The sequence below is a fragment of the Oxyura jamaicensis genome, chromosome 2 (assembly GCF_011077185.1).
Source record: "Oxyura jamaicensis isolate SHBP4307 breed ruddy duck chromosome 2, BPBGC_Ojam_1.0, whole genome shotgun sequence".
Lineage (NCBI taxonomy): Eukaryota > Metazoa > Chordata > Aves > Anseriformes > Anatidae > Oxyura > Oxyura jamaicensis.
The window spans coordinates 17,827,278-17,853,435 of NC_048894.1; the positions used below are offsets into that span (position 1 = coordinate 17,827,278).

The window sequence follows — 26,158 nt, forward strand, 5'->3', positions numbered from 1 at the left end:
ATTCAGCTATCTTCCAAAATCCCCGGGCCTTCATAAAATGGAGCATATGTGCATAACAGTGCAAATGTTGAATTAATGGTTGATACACTTAGGGTTTAAAAAAACTTGTTATGGCAGCATTCTGCCTTCTCTTTTGTAGCAATGACTGGTGATTACTTGAATACAGATTGCCTGCTACAATGGTACTTGAATATAGATTGCCTGCTACAATGGCAGTAACTTATTTGGATTATGATTTCAAAGATGTAAATATGCCTTGAGGCTTGGAAAGTAGATACAAGTTTAATAAATATGGATATAAATAGCTAACTAAATAACCCAGTACACAGATTTTTGCAGATTAGCTCTTTATAGATTTCAAGACAATGCCATCAATAAAGAGAGAAAAAAAGGATCAGCTGACTGCATGGGCCAGGAAACTCTGCCAAAGAGTTTCAAAACAGCATTTCAATGATTCAGCATGCTGGTGATTTCAGATTAGGAGCTTAAGAGAGTGAACATTAAGGATACTTGCTCTGTACCCCAATAAACATTATATTTGAGAAGGATTAGGCTAGTTAACAAACTAAACACTAGCAGATGTAATAATATACTACTGTAACATATAAAATTATTTTGGACTCTGACTAATCTGACAACTTGCATGCTTGAATTGTCATGAAGAAGAGATCTGAAGATCAAAGCTACAGGCTAATTTAAAAATAGTGGATATTTTAACATTTTTCCTACAGAAAAATCACAAATTTGGAAGGAAGATCAAAAGTCTGAACAAGATACAATACTTGAAGGAAAAGTGGAAAGGACTTCCATATGACAACAAAACTCCTTTTTCGTGAATGTCATTGAAGTCTGTATGCGTACCAGCATATGCTATACAAAATCTACCTACTGAACATACAGATAACAGTATTAATTCCTTTCAGTGAAAATGGCCAAAGAAGTCTTGATCACACAAGAAAAGTTGTAAAAGTATGCTCTTATCAGAAAAAAAAAAAAAAAAAAAAAAAAAGCCAAACCAAGAACCGAAGACGACCCTTTCTCCAAAAATGCACCACACTTCATACACACAAAGGAGAACCCAAATTGGTTGTAGTATGCTCTCAAACAGTGAATGTCTGCAGTGGCAACGTGCTGCTGCCTTATTGGAACTCAGCTACTATAGTAGCAGAGGCTACAGTTTCTTATGACAGATTCCTACCATAATTTTCTCCACCACAAAGCACAGGGATTTCTCCATATCCAGGAGAAATTTTCTCCATATCCAGGAGATTTCTCCATATCAGGATATGGTGAACATGCTGCATTCACGGTGGATCTGCACATGTCCACCCATCTGATGCACCCAGAAAGGTCAGAATTAATGTATATGGATGTTATGGCTATGTTTTGCAGCTCTGCGGGTATACTTGTAACTGCTTTTTGGCTACCCACAAGCCTTTCTCACACTGGACATACAAAGCGAGGATTTTCTACTGTCTGCAAGACGTAAGAGGAAAAAAGGCAAGTAACAGGTAATGCTTTCTCACCAAGGGAGCTAAGACATTTGAGGAATTACTTTAACTTCAAGACTTAAGCTTTACTGATAACTGCAGGTTAAGGCTCTCAAGTGGGAGTGGTGGATTTTCTTCTTACTCCGGTATTCCTCACTGCTTTGTTTAGTATCTAACTTCTCATCGTGCAAGTTGGGTGCAGCTCCATAGAACTTAGTAGAGTACATCTGAAATACAGTCCTTCTGGAACTGGAATCTGGCCTTTTTCTGTTAGTATTTTTATGGTTTAATCTTCTCAAGCCTAAAACAAATATTCTCAGATCTTTCTGAAAGTACACCTAACTTCTCTAGCAGTATAAAAATAATTACATATTACCAGACCTTTGGGAGGATAAGAAATTTACCATCAAACGTGTCCTTCCTCACACCTTTAATAAAATATTTTTAAACACTTTAATTGTTATTATTAGTAACAGCCATTTGTAATGTGATTCTTATTCATTGATCAGGACCCTGCTTTGCAAAGCACAGCTAAGTCAAACAACCCTGGACCAAGGAGTTTATAATTTAAATATGAGAGGAGAAACCACATGTCAATACAGTGGAAGCACAAAGAAAGTATAAAAAATTTATCTTTTACAATTATGTAAGTGGTGGTTCAGGAGAGGAGAAGAAAGCTTGCAAGGAGCAGTGGGAAATAACTGTATCTATGCAAGCAAAGAAAGCAAAGAACAAGCACATAATGTACAGTCTTTGGGTTTACAGATACCTTCTGTAACATGTTATTGTGACAATGAAAGAAAAATCAGCACTGTATTAAGGTACAAGATGTCATTTCCATCTTGTTTTCATTTCTATAGTATTTAGTTACTCTATTTTTTATTAATTTTCCTGTTGCTATGTTAGACTTTCGATTGTGTTTTAACTCAAAGTTCTCTATTCTGTTTTCTGACTATTATCCTTTCCTTCTTCTCTTTATTACATTGCTTTAGCTTACCAAACAATATGCAATAAAGCTAAGAGCTTTTGCACCCTGGCTTATTTAAAGATTAACATCAAAGAATAGTGAAACTTGTGGATGATCTAAATAATTTAATATAAACTCAATAAATGATACACTGTGAGAGAACTGGGTAAAAATGCTATTTTCTTCCACTTGCAACTTTGTGGGTGATGAAAGAAAGTCTCATTTCATCCTCTTATTTTCTGTGTTCTTGGAATTGCTTTAAACATTTTGCCTTTGAAATCTTGCCATTTATTTCCAATAGAGTTTTGATTGAATTGACTTATTTCTCTCTTGGCTCTTTTTTTTTTTTTTTTTTTTTTTTTTCTCTCAAGAACATGGAAAACTTAGTGTACTGTATCAAGCCACTATAAGAAGTCTACTTCGGATTCAGATTTCAAAGAAAGAACACTATGTGGATGCTCTATATTGGCTGTGAAGGACATGATATTCCGTAACAGCTTCCTCAAAACTTGCATATATTTGCAGATCTATGCTTAGTCCTACAGATGCAGAGGATCTCAAAATGAAATAGTTTAAATAAAACAGTGTTTGTAAAAAATACTGTAGCTTTTCTATGTCGTCCTAGCATACAGTGCTACGCAATGAATCAGAAGGTTTGCATCACACAGCAAAAAGCTGTTTCTTGCAAATACTAATTCCTTATTCTTGTGAACACTTTTTATTCTGTCCCCAGTACTACCGTTATTTCTATGAACACAAAGCTAATCTCTCCCTTCTTGGTGTCATGTAGCTTTAGACCCAGGAGCTACTCTATTCAATGCTTCATTTTCAGAAATCAAGTTCAGTTACATGGTGAACTTTTTACCTTTTGAACCCTAACTCTCCATTTTTTTTTAACCCTGGCAAAGATGACTCTAATACATCATTCTTGATAATAGCTAGAGGAAATACAGCATATCTTACACACTAGTACTTGCTGATGGGTTTGGATCATTTTATAGTGCACCTTCTATTTTATGTTGCAAATTTTGTGCTCTTTTAAGTATTTATGTTATTTAAGCTTTTAAAAAGCTAATTTCTTATTTACATCAGATGATAAGTGGTTATGGGGCACTGATTTAAATCCCATAGATCTCTTGTTCCAGAGTTTAGAAGTTCAATTACAGTGCTATGCTGAAATGAAAACTTTCCACTAACACCATCATAATTCTGTAAGATTTTTCCCATGTAAAAATTTCACAAATTATGAAATCATTTTGCCTGTACACTAGAAATTGCTTAACAATGTTTAGCAGTTGGTATTAAAAAACATTGTATCACTATCTGCATTATCTATATTCTCAGCATGCAGAATGACTTGAATGGGACCAGTCTCATTGTTGATGGATGAAATCTCCCTTCTTAAGAATTTATTTTAAACACATCAACTTTTCTCTTTCTTTTTTTGTAATACATTGACTTTCTCAACTCTTCTAATCATTGACCACTAATCATTCTGAAATCATCACTTAAATCATCACTTAAAGTAGATGGTTAGGAAGTTCATAATACATTCACGTTGAAGAAGAGGGACTGAGGAGAAAAACTGAGTGAGAAAAAATGCACAGTTCTGCTACTGTAATATTTACAGTGAGCAGGCTTTGAGATGGAGATTCTTTCCCTTTTCCTTTGTCTTGACTCAGAGGGCTCTGTCAAGCAACATGGAACTTGATAGGTAAAACACTGTGTTTTATCACTCAGCTGTACATATCATACCTGTCTTATCTTCAATATCTCAACCTCATGTTCCAAGGCATAGTGGGTTATCACAGCACCCTTTCCATTGGCAGCACAGGTTTATAATTGCACTCAATTTCATTGAGATACAGTTCAATTAAGATACAGTTTGGTAGTATCAGTTAATCTAAGCAAAGTCTACCTCAGGCATGAAATGCTTCTGCTTTCATTTTCCTCCAGATTCCTGTTAATGCAGATCACAACAGCTCTAAACTAGGTAAGCAGACAAGAGCTGAGTCCAGCTTTCATGTAACTGAGGAAGTTCAGCAAGATTTTTCAAGACGATGTACAGGACTTTCATTGACCACAGCTGTTGCTCCTTTGGTCTTAGGCATGAAAGCATGTATAAACAATGAGAAAAGACATTTGGTGGAAAAATACAAACATGCCTTTCACTGAAAGACACTTGGGTAAGTGAAGAAGAATGACTGAAATTTATCTCCCACCAACACAAGGTTTCTCAGGTGCTAAACTAATTAGTGAAGGTAAATCTCTGACATCAGGACTGTGTCCTACTTAGAATATGTCTAATGTTGACTGCAGCTTTTAGTATTTTCCTTTCTGGCACAATTCATTCCTGGTATATCTATAATATCAAAAACTCTTGACTTTAGTTTTACAGTTTAATAAAAGGGTAGTATATTATTTTTCATCACCTTTTCTGTAAATGTTGTCCAATTTATATTTTGAACTAATACATGAATTAATACATGAGAACCTTTATTCATGTATCGATTTTTTCATATGCTTAAATCACTACAGTAAAATTTAAGCATTTTCTAAAATAAACATTGTGCATATTGACTCAGTTCACTTGCCCAGTCAACAGTGTGATCATTAAAATATTTGCCTGAGAAAAATGGTTCCTATCATTTCTATACACTGCTGAGATTCAACAAGTGTTGTATAAAATAATGTGCATGATCCTTCAAAAATACTTTTTTTTTTTTTTTTTTTTAACTATAATTCATCAGAAACAAGGTGCCAAAGTGAGGACTTTCACTAATTAGATTTATTTATTTGTCTTTTTTTACCTATGAGGTATTTTTCAGTATTTCTTTGGCTTGCCTATGGCACTGTGATCTGCCACCCAAGTGCTAGCCAAGCCTCTAATGGATTCACTTTGGAGAGCAGAGCAAAGACAAAGGGTTTGTTATAGCCTGGTCCTAGGCAACAGTAAGGAGCATACTATGAATATTCCCAGTATTGTTTTCCTCTATACGAATTTACCCACATTTTACCCTTTGATCATTTCTGTGTCAATGCATTCTATGATCATAAATCAGCTCCCCACAACTTTTACTTGTCAAATGCAGCAGATTTTTTAACATGTGCACGTGGTTATATAGTTAACATCAGTTAAAAAGCCCTGCCAAAATACTGTGCATTGTTTTTCACAATTGTGGTCTGTTTTTATACTACTCTGAAGCAATAATACAAGTGACAAGTAATGAAGGCATTAACTTTGGGTCTTTACCTACAAATTCTTACATATGCAAGTCACTGTACTCATGTGAGTGACAGTGGCATTACTAGTAAAGGCCTTACTACTCTAACCACAAGAATAATGACAATGAATGAAGGGCTGACAAGACTGAAACACTGAAGTCCCACAGTCCAGCAGTGCAAAAAAGTCACTTAACATAAGAAGACTGAAGAAAACCCAATGTGGCAATTGGTCCAGATCACCAACTACCGTCCCTCTCTCTCTGGCTTTCAAGCCTCTGCACACACACACACACACACACACACACACACACACGGCTATTCAGTGAACCTAGATTCTGACAATGTGTCCTTCAAACTCAGTTTTCCAAGAAGATTTCAAGAGTTGTAAGAATAACGTTGCCCTCTTGCAATCCTATACTGCACCTTTGGATGCACAGGAAGAGGAGACTGGGTTTTGTTTTGGTATCACAACCAGTGCCACAGATATGAGCATGGGAATCCAAGACATGAAAGAATGGTAACACTTGTACCTCTGCTTTCACTGATCTATCTACAGATTGCCATTTACAAAACCCACTATATGTTCAATGTCATATATTTTACCACGATTCAAAAGCTACAACCACATCACTTTACAATAAGCCTGCACACTGCCTGGATGGATAATCTCTATCCTTGGATGTTTTTAAGACCTATTTGGATAAAGCCCTTAGAAACCATGTCTAATAGCTGGCATTATTGCTGACTTGCTTTGAGCAGTACATTGGACTACAGCTCTCCTGAGGTCCCTTCCAGCCTAAGGTACCCTGTGAACACAGCACACAGACAAGCACAAATACACAGAACAGACTCCTCACTAAATTCCCCCTGTATATTTCCTATCATTCATGATGTCATAGCTCTACTGAACTTGCAATACACCAAACATTTGTTATCTACATGCAGATATATAGCTGTGGCTAATCACGGGTCTAGATGTAGATAAACATATATTAAACAGTTTCTAGTTACATCCCTGAGAGTAGGTACCAGATTTTTTTAGGATAGCTATGTAGACTAGTGACAGCAGAACCACGAAGAACTATTACCTTCTGCATATTGTTTTTGTGCTATTTCAAAAAGCAGTTATTCAAAAAGCAAAAATTCTTCAGCACCTGCTTCCAGTTAGTAGAAAGAGCCATAAACATTTGCCTTAGTGAAGTTCAGGGCAAGAACACAAGTCTTCTTAGAGCCTATGAGTCCTCTGTAATTTGAAGCAAAAGCTTGTAATGTGGAGACTGCACGAGCTTCGTTTGGGCTTTTGCATTCAAAACAATCTGTCTCTCCAAAAAAATCTGTTGCTTTATTGGTTACATGTTAACTTCAAAAAATACGTTCGTCTGTCAGTAACACCAAAAGACTATTGCAGACCTCTGCCTGGTTCCCTCACTTCTCTGCCCAAGCAAGACAATTTACATATAAAATCCTCACAACATGGTATTTTAAATCTGCCGTTTCCTTTGGCTGGACTTTTAACCTGCTATGATCCAAGTAAAACAGGAAGACCCTTTTCTAGAGTACTAGGGAAATTTGTGGTGATCATCCCAGAGCAGAGAGCTACATTGTGCCCATAGACTTAAGTGGCATGAATACTATTATTTAGCTACTGTGAAACAAGAAAAAAAAATGACGCATGTTCATTGTAAGAGCTTTAAAAACTATTTTATGAGTAAAGAGGATGTAGCTATATACTGAAAAATAATCAAGCTAAAACACCTGAGGTATGAGAGGGAACTTAAAGCCTGAGATTTGCCCCAATGTATCAGCATGAGCAGTGCTGAATGTGAAAAAGGCAACATCTTTCAGTTGGCCTCAGTGAACAACTTGTAAAGAATAAATAAACAGTCACTGAGCTCTTGTAATGGATCACTTCTAGGCATACTTGAGGGACAAATGCATAAAAGCATTACACATTATTCCATTTTCACATTCATTAATATCAAAAACTGAGCTCTCCGGTGACCTTGTTGCTCTGCTCAGGGCTATGACTAACAGAGCTACCACAGGCTTAACCCAACAACATTCATGACTCACTTTTCCTGTACTAATGTACATACAGATGATTTGAGGGAAAAAAGCTCACATCCACATCTATATTACACTACTCCCCACTTCCTATTCAATCTCATAACACTCAAGGATAGGTCACTCTAGCTTGAGTGTGAAGGAGGGAGTCGCACAGTCCCTGAAACAGTTCCTAATACCTACTACATGCATCAAGTTATCTGAGTGTAAAGAGTTTATTCCAGGCTTCACTACTGACCTGCTTCATAAGTGTCAATGAATTGCACCTCAGCATCTCCATTTCCCTAAACAGAAACCAATGCTGCTTTGCTATAATGAGAGGTTTGGAAAAACAACAGACAGCAGGAAAGACAACAAATTTGGATTTTTGAGCCAAAAGAAGAGAAATCTGAAGGGAAAAATCCCAACAATCTTTAAAAAGATGCTCTACAGCCCCTTCAACTAATCCATCTTATGGTCTAACTAACCTCACTATTATAAAGTCGCTGCCTCACTGTGTAACATAACTTTCACTTGCTAGATTTTAAACCCAGTGCCTCTTTTCTGCTATATCAAGAACATGGAGAAGAAATTATTCCCTGCCTCTTTGCATTGTGGTACCCACTAACTGTTATCATTGGCTGTAGAAAAGATAACATAATATTGCATGGATTTTGGAGTGCATTCTAGAGTTTCAGTTTAATTACACTAACATTACGGAAAATGTTTAATATATCAGATAACCCACAGTTGCCTGGGTGGAATTCTTCACCATTCAAAGCATTCGATAAACATTGTAAATATTACAGTATTGTAATACAGCAGTCCCAGGATTCCTTTATAGTCAACGGAGCCTAGACCATGATTCACCTAATCCTCAAGCTGAAGTCTAAAATGAGTTGTAAAAGGCCCAATTTCTCACCACCATCTACTTGGTGAGCATTGGCTATTTTTTTTCAGCTATGGATACATACATTACAAACAATATAATAATTTAGGTTGCTAGGAACCTGCAGAAGGGCTACGAAGCTGATGAAGGGCCTGGAACACAAATCCTGTGAGGAACAGCTGAGGGAACCGGGGTTGTTCAGTATGGGGAAGAGGAGGCTCAGTGGAGACCTTACTGCTCTCTACAGCTGCCTGAAAGGAAGCTGTGGGGAGCTGGGGGTCGGCCTCTTCTCGCAGATAACTAGTGATAGGACTAGAGGGAATGGACTCAAGTTGCACCAGGAGAGGTTTAAATTGGAAATTAGGAGACATTTCTTCTCAGGCATTGGAACCGGTTGCCCAGGGAGGTGGGGGAATCACCATCCCTGGGGGTGTTTAAGGAAAGTTTGGACATGGTGTTTAGGGACATGGTTTTTAGTGGGTGACATTGGTGGTAGGGTGATGGTTGGTCCAGATGATCTTGGAGGTCTCTTCCAACCTTAATGACCCTCTGATTCTAAGTCATCTAGTCCAACTCCCTGCTCAAAGCAGATCTAATTAGGTCAGGTTGCTCAGGGCTGTGCCCAGTCATCCTGATACTTCCAAGGATGGATATTCCACAACTAATATGGGTAACGTGTTCCAGTACTTGACCACCCTCATAGTGAAAAAGTATTTCCTGGTATCTAACCAGAATTTCCTGTTCTCCAAACTGTGTCCATTACAGTTATCTAAAATCAGCTATCTCACCCCTAATACAATTAACAGGTTGATCTATTAAAATATTGTAATACTTACAATATTTTTATGCAACCTGATAAAATTATTAGCAAGATTGGAGCTAGGAAAGGTCTAAAAGTTTCATCACGGTATTTCTGGAAAAGGAAAGTAATGAGAAACCTCCCTTCAGATGCCAAGTGTAGAAGATAAGAGAGTATTGAAAAAGACATTCAGGTTTTGGCCCCCTCTTCAAAATCTAGGAACAAAGAAATATAATGAAAATCGATTAGAGAGTACAGCATTCATTTGGAGGAGGTCTATCAATAACTGGAAAGACTAATTAAAGGAAAGTCAGAGATGATACTGTGAGAACTACAGAAATGTAAGAAATTAGAGCCTCAGAAATGACAGCTGCCCAGCAACCATGCATTTGTAATAGACAGAGCTCCTCTGCCTTTTTATAATTCAGGAAAGATCAGTGTGTTGTTATCAACATAGCAGAATTTGAATTATAAATTTTGGTGGAGACCATCATTTGCACTCCCTGTTTGGTTCTAAGGGCATTATAACAGCTGTTTTTCTCACCAAAGGCAGCTGGCTGGTGATACTATTTTTCAATTAATGACTCTACACTATGAATAGATTACAGCATGTAGACATGTAAACAGTAACAATTAGTGAACGAAATTAAGCGATAAAACAAAGCAGGTTTTGGTTTCCATTTAATTGGAGGGTAGGGAAAGGCAGAGATGCAATAAAGCTCTTCCGGACACAGCAAAATTGGTATGCTGAAGGCTCTCAAAGCAATCTAAGACAGACTGGGTGAACGAATAAAGAAAAAGAACTAGGAAAGCACAGGGGAGTGGAGAGTAAAGATATAGAAGACTTAAGGAATTTTGTGGAGAAAATCTAAGTGGAAATTTTCATTTTTAAATGAGAATGTGATTTTGCATTGAATCCTTAAATGAACAGAGATTTGAGTTATTTAGAATTGAAATGCTGTCATTTTCTCTTTACATTGTATACGCACTAACACAAGCTTTTTAATTCTGCACTTATTTGAGCATGAAAGTTGAGTTTTTCAGTTTTGCCTTCCAAGTCACAATAGAAGAAGAGATGGAACAAAAAGAAAAAAAGCATTATGTTAAACAGAAACACCATGCTGCAGTGGTGTCTGGCCCAAACTGGTGAACTTCACTTCATATTTTAACTTGCATCTCATGTCAGCTGTGGAAAACATATTTGAACATGCTTATTTAGGGTGTATAAAAGGAGAGGTTTATATTAGATAAGAACAGAACAGAGCAGAACAGTTGGAAAGAACCTACAAAGATCATTAAGTCCAACTGCCTGACCACTTCAGGGTTAACCAAAAGTTAAAGAATCTTAATGAAGGCATTATCCAAATGCCTCTTGAATACTGTTAGGCTTGGGGCACCAACCACCTCACTAGGAAGCCTCTTCCAGTGTTTGACCACCCTCATGGTAAAGAAATTTTACTTTGTATCTGATCTGACCCTCAACTGGCACAGCTTTATGCTGTTCCTCCACATAGTATTCAAGGTGAGGCTGCACCAGCGCTAACTAAATACAGCAGGAGAATCACTGCTTCTGACAGTCTGCCCATGCTGTCTTTACGGTACCCCAAAATGGGGTTTGCCCTCCCCTTTCGGCTGCCAGGGCACACCGCTGGCTCATGGTGAGCCTGCTGCCAGCCAGTACTCCCAGGTCCTCCTGCTGAGCTGCTCCCCAGCCACTCCTTGTCCAGTCTGTGCCTGGGTCTTACATTAATTACTCCTAAATCTCTAATGTATTCCTCTCATAAAATGAAGACCAATTCACATAGGTAAATCAAATCTACCTTCGTGTGCATGTTACTACATTTTTAACATCACAGAATAACAAATATTCCCAATTATTCTCAGAAACAAATAAAAACACCAAACAATGGGAAGAGGTAAATAAACAATGCATACGACCCAGAAAAATGAAGACCTGCTCTGCATGTATGTGACATAACAAATATCATAATCCATAAACTACACTCTTTGAATGAACATTTGTGTGAATGTCAGATAGTGCCAACAAGACTTGTAGTTCAGAGCTCAGGTTTTCTTTCCCACTCCATCTTGCTCTGCTTTGTGCTCCTTTTTCCAAACAAGATGCAGGTGAGCACATTTAGATGGTATTCACGTACAGCAAAATGTCAGGAGTTCCCATTTCAAGGACCCACACCCCATAATTCATACCTTGCAGAAATGCAGTCTTTTCTTTCTTAAAGATGATATAATGGACCTCTCTGGCTAAGTTTTATATGTGCTCTCACACTTCACACATTTATTGTTCAATTTTCTTGCCCTGGATCAGAAAGTGATGAAATCTTCCTCAGAATAGAGGAACAGGGATATTGCAATCCTGGTATTTCTTCATTAGCCTAAGTTTTCCTTTTTTACAAAACCATATTCTTGCAGCTGGTGAAATTGGTTAATTTCTCTGTCTGAACATTAATATGACCTCCATTACCACACTAAGTCCCTCCCCTTAGACCTTTAAAATAGAAATGATAAAATTACTTTCCCTTTTCTTTCAGCCTGTGGGAGTAATAACCCGATGAGTAATTACCTATGTATGAAAGAAAGAGAGCCCTACCAAAGAGTGTGGGAGCATAAAACTGCTATAACAGAGAAGTCAAGTTGTACCCTTTGCATTTTAGTTTCTAACAGAACATGTTCTCAGTGGGCAGTTTAATATCATATGTGATGCACAGAGATGGATGAGGTCCAGTCAAGTATTTATCTCCCACCTGGGATAAAGGCTCATCAAGAACATTTTTCCTCAGATAATGTCAATTTGTCATTTTTCACGTTGTACATTTAACATTGTTAATGTCAATGATGAAAAGGGGGAAAATGTTGTTTAAACATCAGTGAAAAACAGTGGGGAGGCTTTGGTCTTCTAATGCTCCCTCCCAGCTCCACTGCCTTTCTTTTCCCTCTGCATTTAAAAGTTATGGATGACCATCTCTTGCATCTAACAGGATCCTTCTTCAACTGCTGCCAGTAAACTCCATTGCCATTATCTAAGCTTCTCTGATGCTGAGCTCCTAACACCTGAAGACAGCCAGCCACCAGAGGACATTTGTCCTTTCTGGAAGACAACGGTCAGAGGATCAAGACAAGAACTGGGACAGATGCTGAAGAACCAGTCACAGGTGAGCAGACTGCAGACACAGCACAACAAGAGCTATAATCAGGCTTTTGGCAAACTTTGGAGCCAATGTGGTACAAACACCAACTGGTTCTGATAGAGCCTCTGCCTTGGGAAGACATGGCTCCATGGCTCTCTGGGAAAGCAAGAGAGGACAGCCATGGAAAGGAAATCCCCTATATTATGCTTTATGGCATGAATTTCCTTACACGATATACACCATTTCTATACCAGTTGATGGAACAGTGCGTGGCCTTCCTGTTCTTCTCACTGGAAAAGAATGTGAAGGGAGCTCTGGAAACCCAGGGGAGAGGCAATGCAAGTGTACAAAAAAGCATTTGTACAATATGGAAAAAACAAAACTTCTTTCTTCCTGACACCTGCAAAGTCAAGGATGAAAAGACACATAAAACCATCCAAGAAATGAACACATTTTTCTTTAGAACTTGAAAGGCCAACACAATTCAAAAAATAATGCATAAAAATTCCACCAGGATTTGTGTTTATTACAGCATTCTTCACACTTCATTCTGCTACAGTTTGTTCGCTATTTGTTCTGCAACCACTAAGGAGTTTTGTCTTCCAGTAGTCACTCAGTAACTCTCTGTAAAAGCACAGAAGATTCTTACTACTGAGGAAAAGAGAACTTGTTTTAAAACAATCCATAACTACATCTTTGCTTCTGTCTCCTGATCTGTACACTTTCTGTTCACTTCACTTCTTTGATGCCTTGGTTTATCTAGGCTTTATCTTGGGTTTATGAGTTCAGTGGGGGATTTCTGAAAAAATAAAGTATATATATTTCATGGAGTTCTGTGATACATTCCTTGTGTGAATGTGAAATCACTTTTTTTTCCCATTTAAATGGATAATACCATCACATTTTCCCAAATACCTGGTATTGAAGATGTTATGAGGCCTGAGAAACGCTTACTGAAATATATACCAGCAATAATACACTAAAATAATCACCCTCCCTTGTACTGCGTTCCCAAGAAATATATAGTATAATCAGTGTCTTTCTTTTACATACCGTGTACATTTTTTCCCCTAGCAGAGCAGCGAGGTATCTACTTTCAAGGCTAAAACTCAGTTTAGCCCAGAACACACACACACACACACAAAAACAAAAAACAAACAAACAAAAACCTGAAATGTTCTTCAACCAAAGATGGAGAATTTCTTCAAATACAGTAAAACATCCAAGTGTTCTTAAGAATATTTACAGAACATAGCACATTTTATTAAACACATTAGATTAATCATTACAAAACTAATTTTGATAACCACATTTGTTACCAGTGTGATTCATGCAATGTTTTTAAATGTTGGCAAGGATATCATTTTCCCAAAAAAAATTCATTTTGACTTACTGGAAAGTACAGAAGAAGTGATCCAAAAAGAATGGTTTCCAACAGCACCAGCCCTGAAGCCCTGATACTCTAGGAAACAAACAAACAGAAAAAAAAAATAAAAAAAATACAAAATATTAGAAAATTCTGTGTGCAGTTTAGATGCTGAGTTCTTTGCAAAAGGCACCTTCAATTCCACCAGTATAATGCTTCCATAGTAATGCTTATTAGCACAGTATTAAGCTGTCTATCATGTTGTCATGCTCCACATTCTTTAATTCACCAGCCCATTACAATAGCTGTGTTTTACAAAATCCAATTTCAAAAATCACTCAATCCTATGTTAAATATTATTCAACACATTACCTGGATACATTTTCAAACTGCTAAAATGGCTCTCAGTTGTGAAGAATTACAGATCATGTAAATTATAGATATGAATTTAACTGCAGAATTTGTTCTGTACTATTTAAATTTCAAGAAGCCCTTTGAACATTTTGACCTGCCTATTTAATATTGATGACTTGGCTTCCACAGTATGTATAAATAATCTACAATTTTACTGAATACAGAATGTACTCTTAGATTGAAAGCACCTTTATTTTCCTTGGAAATTTTGTACAGATGTTGATTTAGATATTAACTTGTCAGGATTGTAAAATATTGTGCCATTTCCTTACCGATTCTAATGCAGTCTCCATCATAGTTTTCTTCCATTTTAAAATAAAATAAAAAATAATTACTTTCCTTAATATAAAGATTATTCCAGTAAGTTTGATGATTTATGTATAGTGCATCTGCACCTTATCTTAAAGACAAAAGATCAACGCTGCTTTCCATTTCTTTAGCTACCTCCTTCCTCTGAGACCGTCTTTCATTCACTATTCTGGATGAAGGCAGCGCTTTCCTGACTGCAAGCAACGTAGCTAAGACAGCAAAAGAGGCTTTGCCAAAAATCTTTTGAAAAATCATGCATTTCATGCAATTTCAACCATCTCCCATCATAAAATCCTCTCATGGACTGGAATCAATGGTCTGTGGTACTCTCTCTAATGGGTTTAGATGGGAGAAGTTTATCTATTATTAGTAAAGCAATCATGAGAAAAAAAAAAAAAAAAAGCCCTATGTGAGTAGATTTACAGACAAATTTTTGGTGCCCTGGAGTCCAGTTTTGACTTGCAAAAACTGGTGGATTTTTTTTGATGATCTTTTTGCCAGAAAGAAAAGTGCATGTGTGCTTTCCTATTCCTAATCTCCACTTTTAGAAAGTTCTTCCTAATGTCTCTTTAGCTTTCTGTAGTGCAGCTTTAGTTCATTATGATGAGTTCTGTCACCCATGGATCTGAACCTTAGACTTTCTTAGTAAGAGTTACATATTAAGGATCACAAAACTATTCTGCTAACACAGTCTAAAATTACTCCCTGAACTTGAAACATACATATTTATAGCAACATTTTCCTGGAACTTACATGCTTCCACAAAAAGTTTCCCTAAAAAGCAAAGCAAAACAAAACAGAGCTCCACAAAAAGCTAAACTACCAAATAGAATGCAATGTCTGTCATAGCAATTGCAGAAACTTGAAAATTGACCCACAAGCAGAGCCCATATTTACATTTTCATCACTGGTCTCCTGCAGCGCAAGACATTTGTTTCAAAAACCCAAATTAAAGTGTGCTTCCTTTCCCTCTCTCAGTTAATATATTTTGATGTTGGGTAAAGTGTAAGCTTAATCCCAAATGCAAAGAGCTAGACAATGAGTAACTGAAATGCCACTGTAAGTTTTTTAGGCTCACACAACCCAATCTAACAGTGACATACCAAATTCAATTGAGCTAGCACTTTATGTAATTTATTTCTGTCATTTGGATAGAGGGGGGGGCTCACTCAGTACTCTACCAACGTAAAGGTGGTCCAGCACTCCCACACTGCATTTCCTCACAAAATAGCCCTGCCTCATTTCATCTACAAGGATGCTCCAGAGACATACACAAAGCATATATATCAACAGACAAAAAATGTCCAAAACAAAACCCATTGATTCTGTATTCGCAATATGTTTATTTTTTTATGAGCGTCCCAAAACTATAAACAGAAAACAAATGGATGATATTATCTTTTATGGTTGCTGTATTAAAATTACTTATGTATTCTCATTTATGTATTCAGGTATACATTCAACTTATTCAAATGACACTGTAAAAATCAATACCTCTAGACAATTTTTCAAGACTGCTTTCTGCAGACACTTTTGTTCTGATCCAATATGAAACCAAAAAGCTGGAAGTAAATGTTTAGGTGCCAGTTATGAAGCCATTAAATAGAATGCTTTCATGTTATTTTAATTAAGAAGTGACTAAACTCTCAATTATTTTATGGCTTTTATGTTTGAAGTTAATGGATTGTGCACACTTCTTTGACATGTAGAACAGAAATTGCATATATTTTACTAACTATAAATGACAGCACGACTTAGTTCTCATTTCTAATGAACACATAACTTTAGCCTGAGCAAGACGTAAAACTTCTGTGAAGTACACAAGGAAGAAAAGATTAGAAAGATTAGAAAAGGTTAAAATCTGCCTCCAATACCATTTCCCACTTTGTGATGTAAATTCTGATCATTACCTCATAAGTATAACAAGTAGTATATAGGACCATGTCCAGAAGATGCCTTATGTGGTCCTGACTCTACACATCTTGATATAGTTTTCTTCACATCTTTCTAAGACACCACCACTTTACTCACTGCGAATTAATGCAGAGGGGGCTTGCCCACTACCATACAAGACCCTAGCAGAGGTCAGTGAATTCATGTCTCCCACTATCACTCAACACTCAAACTCAGAGGAAGCTTTTTTTTTTTCTTCATTTTATACTATGCATCTCTATATGACAGAATGACTGAGAAAGTAGGTGAAATGGGTGTCACATAGAGAAGATGAAAACGTTCTTTAAAAATTGTTCTTCAAACAGCTTCTGTATGAACATCCTTTTATAAATAAGTCTTTTGCACCCTGATCAGCCTTTTCTTATCAAGCTTTCTTCTGGATGGCAAGATGATATGGTAACCTGCAGGGGCACAAAACTGCCACATTTCCAGCACTTCTCGCAAAACAATAAACTCCTCTATGATTTCCTTCTCACCTGTGTCCCTGTAGCAACCATTATCTATGAATTCTGACTATGTACCTCTCTTCTGCGCACTAAAAGAAATACCAATTTCACAACAACACTGGAATTCAAAATGAACTTGAATCCAGGTCGTGACTGTGCCTTTATCTCAGTCTTTGATACCTAGAAAACGGAGGTTTTAACCCTACATTTACAGCTTTTTGTAACAAGATTCTTCAGAAATAGGAGTAGATATTCTGACAGAGATGAATGGCATCCCTGTTGATGAAGAAAAACACTATTTTTCAAATAAGAAACAGTACAAGCAAACTTCTGTTTTTGTAGTGTAGAGAAAATAAAAAATTGGGAAGGAAATAGAAGCACGAGAACTCACCCAAACAACAAGTTTGAAATTCCAATTTTTAATTTTCTTTATTGTAAATAAATATATATGTTTTAACAACAGAAAGGTAACATGGAAGATTTCAGTTTAGAAAAGACAAATACATTTATTTGAGATATTTATATTTCACTTGACTCCTTTTTTCCTCCAGTGACCCTGCTACAGCCCAAGAAGGTGCAAGAAGCCTTCAACCAGTACAAAAGCTTTAACAACAGGGAATAGCTAAAAGGGTTAAAACCAAAATAATTTTTTTTACTTAATACATGAGATAGAAGGTATCCTATGTTAGATAGATAGCATGTCTATCAGCCTTGGAGCACCATTTTTCCACCAAGAGTTGAATTTGTCACTATGCAGACTTCACAAAGACAGGCACCTAAGGTGTGTCTGTAGGCAGCACCACAAATATTTGATTCCTTAGGACTCTCAAATGCACAATGCAGCAAATGTGTCCACATATGTCAGGAAAAAACAAACAAACAAACAAACAAACAACAAACAAACAACAACAAAAAAAAACACTTTACTCTTTTAAGAAAGTAAATGAAAGGATGGAAGCAAATGGCAATCCACAGACTCTGCCTTTTGTTCTCCACCAATGCTGCCTGTACAATTAAAATCCTCCTTCACAGAAATCAGGGCATTTTAGGATAAAGCCTGAGGGAATCTTCTTACATTTGCATGTAACATCATGTCATTTTTTTTTTCTCTTTTCCTTATTAGCTGCCAGGGTTGATTTTTTGTTTGTTTGTTGATTGTTTTGTTTGGTTTGGTTGTTTTTTTACATCTGCTTTGCTTATTGGCATTTGTTTTTTGTTTATAGATTATTTATTTCTCTGGCTGTTGAACTTGTGTAAGGTCTTTTTATTTTCTGTTTTGTCTGTTTGCTCATTTCCCTTTCAAGGGTTTCATTTCTGTGTTTAGTTATTTGTGTCAGTAAATCTGTCCTTTCTGGTTTTCCGTGTCTCACTTAATGGTTACACATTGCTGGCACCTAAGTGACACTGCAATTTATTTTGCTTCTAGCAAAGATTCTTCAGAAATTGGAGTAGTACTTACCTTACCTCTTTCATACTTTTCCCACATTGTTTAGTTTTTTTTTGTTGTTGTTGTTTTTTGAGATCTTCATTAAAAATAATTATTATTTTAAGTTGAAGGAGGAAAAAGAATGATTGAACTAGGCATTAGCTTCAATCCAGCCTCCATCCAGAAATTCTGGAATCAAACCAGAAGGAAGCAATTAAAATATTATGGCACATATTACTCTAAAGATGGAGACCAGATTACGTACAGGTCTCTACCATCTTATTTATCTTGAGCTTGAGTTTCTTAGAGAGAAGTTACGATCCTTAAATTCTGCTATGAATAAAATGCCCACTAAGACAATTCCAGTAAATCCAGTGCAAGTTGTCAGCCACAAGAGAAATTCAAGAGAATTGCAATCAGCTGTTTCATAGGAAGACATCAAAAGGACCAGCTAGAGAAATGCAAGACAGCTTTAGGTAGATGATAGCAAATAACAAAATAGTGTGAGGACATAGGACATAAAGGCTCCCAGTTGGTGGGTGGGCTTGATAACTTCTGAATCGCTGAGTATGTCACGTTAGATCTACACAGAAAAAACACCATAACAGGGTGGTAAAATGGTTTGCATCTGCATGTTAAATACTTCAAGAGGCATTTATGGAAAAACAGAGTTCAAGTGTGACTTAGGCAGGATTCACCTTAGGAACAGGACATACAGCTGAGGACATACCCTCGTGTTATACAACTGCTGCAGAACGGACCAGCACTCCAACTCAAAGAGGATAAAACTCGAAATGTTCACAGTTTCTCGTCTCAGCTGGGATGCAGCTGCTAGCAGTTGTGAGATGCTACTCACCATTTGCACTTCAGTGACTGCTCAAAGTCACACGACTGCTGGCAATTTAAAGTAAGAAGTTACAAATATTCACAAAGTCCAGATACACTCCAGGTCATTAACAGCTCAGAGGTTAGTTATCACCTCCATGTGAGACTCAGGATTTGACTGCAAATCTGCAACCCAGATATAGGGACCAGGGTCATGCCACATGATGGATGTCACAACATACGATGTAGCATGTTTATTCTATAAACAAGTCCAGGAGCAGCTACACTGAAATTGCCTTTGTAGGCTTCCCCTCAGAAGACAAGACATAATAATGGGTCAAGGTCACCCCGTGGCAGATTATTTCGGTTACTCTAGCAAGATGCAGTGATGGAGAGGAGACAGAGCCTAGGGCAAGGATGAGGAAAGCAAAGTCAGGATGCTGGGGTCCAAGGCAGCCCTCTGAGAAAGGACACCTTGCCCCTGGGTGTGGGGGTGGTCCAAACACAGAGACAGTCAGAGACATTCTTACTAAAACTCTGGTTTCAGTACTGAAATCTCAGTTCAACACGTACAGATATTGTGAATTAAAAAGGCACGGAAGTAAAGGCTGGCTCATTACTTCTGCTCTCCTGTGAAGCAAACATTGCTGTCTCTCTGGAGCAATTCTTTTACAGAAAGCCTCACTCACTGTTTATTAGAGAAATATAGCTATTTTTTAACTTTCTCATATATCTTCTCTCATTAATAGAAACAAACAAAAATGCTATTACAGAAAGCAAACCATTTATCATAGTTTTTTGTTGTTCTGTGAAGCAATGAGGACTGCAGTCCAGCTGAGACAGAAGCATCCCAACAGCTTTCTTTAATACAGAGCAACTCACAGAACTAATCCAATTAGATGCTTTGCATCTAATCAGTAAATATTATAATAATCCATAATGTGCATAATGAAATCTAACTAGTCTCAAAGAATCACTGACTCATATAAATGTTTGTTGGAAGGAACTTCTACAGGTTGTCTAGTCCCATCTCCTGGTTCAAGCAGGACTACTGCCAACAGCAATTAGGTCAGCCATGGCTTTGTCATTCAAAGCCTTCAAAACCTCCAAGAATGGAGCTAGGTAACTGATGGGTAGCTGACTCTGGTCTGGCACTTCTCTCCTAGTGAGAAAGCTTTTCCTAATGCCCAGCCTGAACTTCCCAAGCCATAATTTGTGATTGTTGTCCCTTGTTACAACTCTTGATACTACTAAGGAGAGTTTGGATCTGTCTGTATAACCACCCTTCAAGTAGGCTACTACTATATTTACCCTTAGCTTCCTCTTTGCCATCCTACTCAAGCTTAGCTTCCACAATCTTTATCAGTAGGTTATATGATCTAGCACTCACCAGTAGTCATCCTCTGGGCTCTTTCCAGTTTCCCCACACTTCTTGAACCATGGGGCATAAAACTGGACTCTATTCCAAGAGCTGCCTCACTACCACCGAACAGAGAGGAGTAACAGCCTTCCTTAGCCTACTGGGTATTGCCCTGTTGCCCAGGATATGATTTTCCTGAATTGTGTTGAGAGCTCAGCATTGGCTCATAGTCCTCTTGAACTTCCTGCTGTTTTTCAGCCAGACTGCTCCTCAGGACATTTGATTAATGAAAAGATCAGAATAAAATAAAGACTTAGAGATAAACCATATGAACAGATGCCTTTGTTAAGATGATGGTATCAAGGCAATGCATTGACCTTCCTCACCAATCTCATTCCAAGACTGGGTTTCAGCCAGTTTTTCTATCCAATTACTGCTTCCAGTTTTGGATCTGAAGGAGCTGGAACTGCATGCATTTCAAGCAATAAAAACAGAGTTTCATTCTCTATTCCAAATATTATCTTCATTTACTTCATAGAGAAACCGACCAAAAGAAGAGGGCAGCTCCTGGAGGAAAACTGAAGTGGTGACTACAAAAGCTGAGGAGCAAGCACATAGTGTAACTCATATATCAGTAGAGAATAGCATGCAGAGCCAGATCACATTCATGTCACAGCACTTCAGAAGTGGTAATTCAGTGTTACTGCACTTTTTGGGTTGCTCCTGAGCCTTTCTCTAGGGTGGGAAGGAACTCTTCATCAGTTCCGTACATCCTAGTGGCAATCCAGCTCTTAACTTAGAACTTTACTGTAGCTTGTGAAACTAATGAGAAGGTGGAGAGTTCCGAGGTAGCATGGGCCAGGTATCCCCAGGGTTGCTTTCTGTTTCCCCCCTTGCCAATATGCCTTAGCAGAGAACATTTTCTTGACCAGGGCTGAAAAAAAATGCCTTTGGATTTGCTTGCTTTTTGGACCATCCATACTATGTAGACCACATCAGTAGTCTTTGAGATAAATAATAATTCTTCATCCCCAGATCTCAGGAAATAACACAATTTCTATAGCAAATCACATTAGGAAACTCAAGTCCTACATGCCTTTTGGGTACTGGTAGAGGGTCATAAATAAATGCTTAACAATTAATTGCACAAGGGAAATAAATAAATAAATAAGTGTAGCCAACCAAGTTGCATCAAGTATAACAAAAACAAAAGCTAAAACTATGTATAAACAAGCACAGAAGATGCTGCATTACAAATCTCTGTGGTCCTAAGCAATCCAGAAAATACAGCAGCCTTAATTAGCATTGAATTTCTGAATATTTTCACATGAAGTCAGTGATACAAGTGTCAAACTATTTACAGAAAGGAGAAAAATGAAAAAAACTAAAAGCCAAAATAAAATTGAAGTAATTCTGTATCTGGTACACTCTATATTAATGAATTAACAGAACTGTAGATTTCTGGTGTCAGTCCAGGAAGCCTGCAGATTTCTCCGTGGCCACATGTCACAGTGGATTATATGTAGCATGGTACCATGGAAACATAGTAAAGGGACGACTTGGCATTAGATTTTTTTTTTTTTTTTCTCTTTTATTAAATAGTTCTGCCATTTTTATAATATAATGAATGACTGAGTGGGGCTGTGATTCAAAGAAAATTTCTTTTGGCAAAGGTGGCTTACCACCAGGATGTGATCATGCCTTCCAGATAAACAAGGCCTAAAGGAAACCATTAGAAAAAAGTGAAGACAGATTTCCTCTTTGGTCTCAACTTTGCATACAACATACTCGTACTTCTTAAACTGTAAAGGGTACCTACCACTCAATGTACAGCTGCTGGCAAGCACATATTGATGCATGGCAGAATGGCCCAGAAGCTAGGAAACAGAGAACAGACAGAGGTTTGCTCTGTTATGCTAAGCTGATGCATTCAAAGAGATTAGATAAATCACTAAGCAAAACTGCCTCAAAACAAGTGAAACAAAAAGCTTAGCTAAAGGTACAGGTGTCAGCAGTGTGCCCACTCTTTGGTGCTTCCAGGAGGAATACTCTGGCATGGCCCTTACGTTGCAGGTCTGGCAGGTCCTATAGCTGAACTATAGGTACCCTACATGTGAGGACACAGGAGATGTGAAGAGAAGCTGTTGGATCATGATACTAAATTGCTCTCCTACTCTTTTCAAAACCTTTCCTGTTCAAATTCTTGTTTCCTGCTATCAGTGTTTCTTTACTTCTGCCAAATGACTGGAGTGGGAGGAGATTTTGTCAAGCTCAGAATATTTGGTCTGAAGTGGAACTGGTTGAAATGGTTTATTGCCAGTTCATTTTCTTACTAAAAAACACCTTCCCGGCATATCATTTTCTTTTCATTCATAAATGTATTTTTGCTTTGATTTCCATCCACTTTTTTTCTAAAGCTCATTGAACCTTTTCCTCTCCTCTCATCCTAAATAACTTTTCCCAAGCACAAACACATTTTTATCTTTTTCAGTGAAGAAGGTGTGTGGAAAAAAACTGAAGAACTAATTTCAGAACTCCCATTTCACTTGAAATTTACCTCTAATAAATATAAAACAGGGATTCTTCTTTCAGACCCTAAGGCTGCACTAGAGTAAGCAAGATGTTTGGCTCCAGTGTTTGAGACCAAAGCAGCACCTGCCAGTCCACAGAAAGCCTGTGACACGAAGAAAAGTAGAAGAGTAGTAACACATTTCACTGTGGTAGCTGTCTTAACACTGCTCCCATTTTTACAAAGACTACCGAAGCTGGAATGTCACTGTCTGGAAAACAATTCCATTCCACACACACAAAAAAGTTCAAGGTTCGGAAATCCACTTTCTGGCTGATACAGATGCCTTCTAAATGTACTGGTGAGACAGGAAAAGAAACCATATGCTCCCTGGCATGAGGGCACTATCCTAGCACAGGCACATCAGGCAAACATCTGTCCACATCAGGCAAACATTCTGAGGGTTGATGGTCTTCCACGTCCCAGGACAAACCACAGCCCACTACAGCAGAAAGAATAATTTTAGTTTAACAATGTCAGAAAAAAAGGAGATTTATCTAAAAGGCTTTCCTCAAGTGCATAGGCTTGTAAGGAGTTAAAAAATTAGAAGAATACTGCCACGAAATAAGCAGAAAAGTAAATCATAGTTTTTTATTTTATCTATAATAAATTCAAGGACTGAGTAGGACTGCTACCCAGTAAAAGGGAATTTTCAAGATCTCATTTCATTAATGTAGGTTGTCTTACAAAATTCAAGCAACTCTTTTTTACGAAATGCTTTTCACTTCAAAGCAGAAATGGTTGTGTCTCTTTTGAAAATTTCTTTGCAAAATATTCAATGTGAAATTCTATGCCCTGTTCAACCTCTTATCAGACTGACAAATACTTTTAATGATAATTGTTCTCTTTGAATAATAGCCTCCTAATAGAATATAGATTGCAAATACAGTAAATTTCACAGCAAAGGCCAATTTTCCAAAGATAGACTTAGAGTTCCATGTTTCCATTTAAGCTATGTTGGCAAGCTGTCAGAATCTTCTGGCATTTGCAGTTTTGTGCAATATTCCTAAACCAAATAAATATAATTCTCATGGCTTTTTTATTCCTCTTTAAAAAGTACTTACACAAAGGTCATTTTTTTTCTATTACTAGCTATAGCTAAGCCCAAATAAAATGTAATCATTAAATTTACTTTCTACTTGGAGGGAGGAAAAAAAAAAAAAAAAAAAAAAAGGAAAAGCAAAGGTCAAGCAGCCATCAATCATAAACCAATTTAATTAAAAGTGCACGATGTCAGGCAGCCAAGAAATCCCCAGATACTTTATTTTTCAATTCATGTGGCCCTTGATCTTTTCTATTATAGAATTAATGAAACCTGTTATGATATATCATGAAGATAAGTTGTTCTACATTTTGAAGTACAAATGCTGCTGCATATAAGTTGCACTACGCCACCTACAATACAGATACTTGAAAAAATATTATTGGTGAAGAACCCAATGTCTAGTGAAACTAGTTAATGTCCCAGGGACATCTTTGTTACAAGACCAGGAATTCCTCCAGCTTCGATCAAGATAGCTGGCTCTCACCAAATTGTAATGAATGTGAGGGTGAAGGAATATCAATAAGGAGATAAAACAATGCCCAAGTTCAGTTTCAATCTATTCACATGCTTATGGTTAATTTAAAAGTTGAATATGTAAAATGACGATTATCAAAATTCCGGATCACCTAAAGAGCCTGCTTCACTAGGTATGCACTCAATTAATGCAGAATGAAGAGAAAGGAAGACAAAAAGGCATTATGCTCTTCAAGAATAAAGTACGCTTTTAATATCAATAGTTGTTTAACCAGCAGGAGATCACACAGAATACATAAAAAAAATCTGATGGATTTAAAAAAACAAGTTTTACTAGCAGGATATGAGGCTCATTTTGCATGTTCTCATGGTTCAGTTTACAAATAGCTTTGGAACACCTGAATTGGATTTCAGCTTTCTCATTCAACATGGCATTGCCTATTACCAAAGATAATGCCACAGCTCACTAAAACAGTCTGTATAAATTGTAGCTCAATCATGTGGAAAGAAATAGTTTATGGTAAATTACAGGAGAAAAAACAACCTGATTGCAAAGCTCAAGACCCATGGTATCTCAGAGGAAACAAACTGAGCATGATGTAAGAAGAGAAGGGTAAAAAAAAAAACTTGATAAAAAGAAAAAAAACTAATTATTCACATCACTAAGAAGGCAAATGAACTATAGATGATGATCATTACGCTAATTTCAAATCAAACAAAAACTCATAATTCTGAAGGTTTTAAATCCAACTCCAGCTTATTTTATTCACTTTTCCTTTATGAGAGCCAAATGGCTAAAGCGCTCCAAACTAATAATTTATCTGAGAAATGCTGACCCCAAAAATGGTGAGATTATTCATCTCTTCAAAATTTATCTTGTATTAAAATACGATCTTGTATTAAAAAGCTTAATCATGGGTTGCATATTTCACCGAAAATAAAAGCACACTTGCCTTTGAAGGAAATATTGCTACATATAATTATTCCTCCTACCACTGCATGGTGGGAAGACCCGGCCCCAGGTCATCCTTAAGTTATTGTGGACCCCACACAAGGAGAAAGTAAAAAAGACTGCCATTCCTCCTACAAGTGAGAGTTTGAACTAAAGGAAAACAGATGGATAAGGACAGATGGGAAGACCAAGGGAACAACAAGGCAATATCACTTATTCTAATGAGCCACCAGTACTTGCAGCCTATCAGTATTTCACCCCTAGTCATACACTTTGTAAGGTCCTGAATCTGAAGATATGACATGGAGAACAGGGGAGGCTCTCACAAAGCCCCTACCAAGTATGAGGAAAGCATGAAGGGAACAAGGGGTGTATTTGAAAAACGTAAGAAGATGATGATGGTGGCTGGTGTTGACACTTTTGCATCAAATAAATGGCATGAGTAGAGAGGGAAAAGCTC

General features: G+C 37.3%; 1 protein-coding gene across 2 annotated transcripts in view; it reads right to left on the reverse strand.

The window, feature by feature from the left end:
• GPR158 (G protein-coupled receptor 158) overlaps nucleotides 1-26,158 on the reverse strand; it is a 194,212-nt gene that overhangs the window by 68,283 nt on the left and 99,771 nt on the right. For both annotated transcript variants that reach the window (XM_035316265.1, XM_035316264.1), the window contains exon 5: nucleotides 13,953-14,021. In XM_035316265.1, the coding sequence (XP_035172156.1) occupies nucleotides 13,953-14,021 (69 nt within the window). The remainder of the gene's footprint in view (nucleotides 1-13,952; nucleotides 14,022-26,158) is intronic.